The sequence below is a fragment of the Saccoglossus kowalevskii genome, chromosome 5 (genome assembly GCF_978046115.1).
Source record: "Saccoglossus kowalevskii chromosome 5, keSacKowa6.1, whole genome shotgun sequence".
NCBI classification, from domain to species: Eukaryota; Metazoa; Hemichordata; class Enteropneusta; family Harrimaniidae; genus Saccoglossus; species Saccoglossus kowalevskii.
This window is the reverse complement of record NC_140645.1, coordinates 23,056,681-23,059,137: the sequence shown is the minus strand read 5'-3', so window position 1 is coordinate 23,059,137 and position 2,457 is coordinate 23,056,681. Positions and strand designations below refer to the sequence as shown.

Below are 2,457 nucleotides of genomic sequence, written 5' to 3'. Positions count from 1 at the left end.
TTTGATAATATATAAAACCAGTTTATGAAAAGGTGACACATGCTTTTGTATTTTGTTTATTTTGATTCACTATGCTTAAACTTTTTATCTTGAATCATCGATCATTCTTTTCCAAATAAGTATTCCATGCACATCTAAAATGTGCTTGCGTATTGTGTTCGTATACATCATAGTATATATATAACTATTATGCAACAAATACTATGATAGGTCACAGGTCATATATTTGTTGAGCAATTAATGTATTCTATGCCAGTAAATTTTCGGTGCACAGATAAAAAAGAAAACACAAATGGGATGGATGAAGCAACCAGAATAGGTAATTGCGGACATGTTATTTCACAGATTATGGTACATGGGTCGACAGATTATTGGCCTAACCATTATTATATACCACGCTTTTTGAACTAATTTCTACTAGGTTACGTAACGATGTCATATGGCCTTTGACATCTGTAGATATTTCTTGTCACACTGTATTAAAGCGATATACGATACGTTACATTGTAAATCATGTGTTACCGTTTGAGTCTTGTAAGTTTACAAGTAGCTTTCGCGTTCGGGTTCTTCAGCACAATTTAAACAATAATTCCCCGGCATTATAGGTTAAAGTCTAAACGAAATCCTCTTAATTTAAATTTAATAAAAAATAAAGGAATGATTTGGAATATACTTCATAAGCTTCACCAATCTTGAACACAGTTTGTGTATCGTTAAGTGTACATTCTTCCAGTAATTGCCTGCTTGCATCTTTTTTTGTACTTGGTGTACAGTCTTCACGAATTGAGAAGTTCGTTATCGATTTGTAATGACTTTATTTCAAACTTATCAACACAGTCATGAATATGGAATACCCCATATGTGTCTCACTTCCCCATGGTACTATATGTTTGAATACGTCAGCCAATTGTAGGCACGCTCGATATGGGTTCGTTACAAATAATTTTTATTTATTTGCGAACCAAACAAGCTCCACGTTGTAGTGTCGCGATTAAACATAAATACGACATAGTTACTGAGTTTTGTTCAAAGCCTACTTGATACAGTTGATAAGGATGGATTGATTGTTACCATGATAACTGTAGCATGTGCTGCATAAAACGATGCAACAAGGTGATGCATTAGTTACATAAAGTGTAACTACTCACATTCACACCGGTCATTTTCTACGCTCACGACACCATGTCATATTCCGGATATGATATATGTTCCAGTATAATCTATATCGCTGTGATTGTAGGTGGGACATTTGGTAATGATCTTGTGTGTTATATTGTGTATACAAATAGGAATCTACGGACTTCTCCAAATTTTCACCTGATATCATTGGCCGTGGCGGATTTAATAGTATGTACAACGACTTCACCCATAAGATTGGTTGTCACTGTGAAACGTCTTGTCACGTCTGTAATATATACCAACGATTTAGAATGTTTCGGGCAGACATTGACGTTTTATTCGTCTATTATTACAACTTTTATTACGCTAGCAACCATAATTTTAACGAGAGCCGTCGGCATCACCAATAGGGTACTTCTCGACACTATGAGGAAAGTGATTTACGTGTTTATTGCTATCAGTTACTGTATAGGTTTTGGTTACGGGATAACAAGAGCAAGCCTTGGTAAAGAAGGTCCATGCGGAGTAACTACAGTCAAACAGCAAGTAAAAATATCAGGAATGATTGGTGTTGTTATTACTTGGGTATCGTTGCTTATAGTTATAATATCAAATTTTTGTATCTGTTACATTACGCAAAGCAACCAAAGAGCACTGAAAAGTGTACTGGGCGACGGCGGACGACATGGGAAATCAACAAACATTGCAACTGTCAAACTGTCACTTCGTCTTGTTGTTTGTTTCATTGTCAGTTACTTACCAGGAGCAATTCAAGGATTTCTCGTATCAAATGAACTTGTAGATAGAACCCCCTATCTTGCCAATCTTTTTGCTGCTATTGCCTGTACAGGAAGCGCTGTGAATCCTCTAATATATACATTGACGTCATCAACATTCAAGAACCACCTTCCATGGAAGAAATCTTAGTTTGGCGATTTCACCCGCAATAGTTTTGCAACGTCTCCCAGATGTTCGTTCGTTCGTTCGCAGAACTGCAATGTATCGATCTGACAAACAAGGAACAAGGGAATTCGAAACAAGTTTAAGAAATCTTACTTAGTTTCAAAGCTTAAAATTTCGCAAGGACAATTGCAACATTATATTTGTTGGCTTTCCTAATAATAAAGAATCGTACACAAACTTTACCTACATTGAGGTACCGGGCGGCTGTGACAAATCTGCAAAAATTACTAATACAGTGTTTTGATGAGAGTGAATCGCATAATATCTTAGCGCTAAGTTTATGTTATTTTTTATCTTCGAAATTGTGTTATCATAATGACATCACGTAGTAAGCGCGTTCGGTTCAAACGGAGTTGCAGTATTAGTTAGAATCAA

At 35.9% G+C, this 2,457-nt stretch overlaps 1 protein-coding gene across 1 annotated transcript; it reads left to right on the top strand.

Annotated features, from left to right (window-relative positions):
* Positions 1–1,182: 1,182 nt before the first annotated feature.
* On the top strand, positions 1,183–2,046 carry LOC102804075 (neuromedin-U receptor 2-like). The gene has a single exon (XM_006813464.1). The coding sequence runs from the start codon at positions 1,183–1,185 to the stop codon at positions 2,044–2,046; it is 864 nt and encodes a 287-aa protein (XP_006813527.1).
* Positions 2,047–2,457: the final 411 nt, after the last annotated feature.

What these genes read in the sequence shown, in the direction of transcription:
- LOC102804075 (XM_006813464.1), top strand. Translation starts at nt 1,183, where the DNA reads ATGTCATATTCCGGATATGATATATGTTCCAGTATAATCTATATCGCT.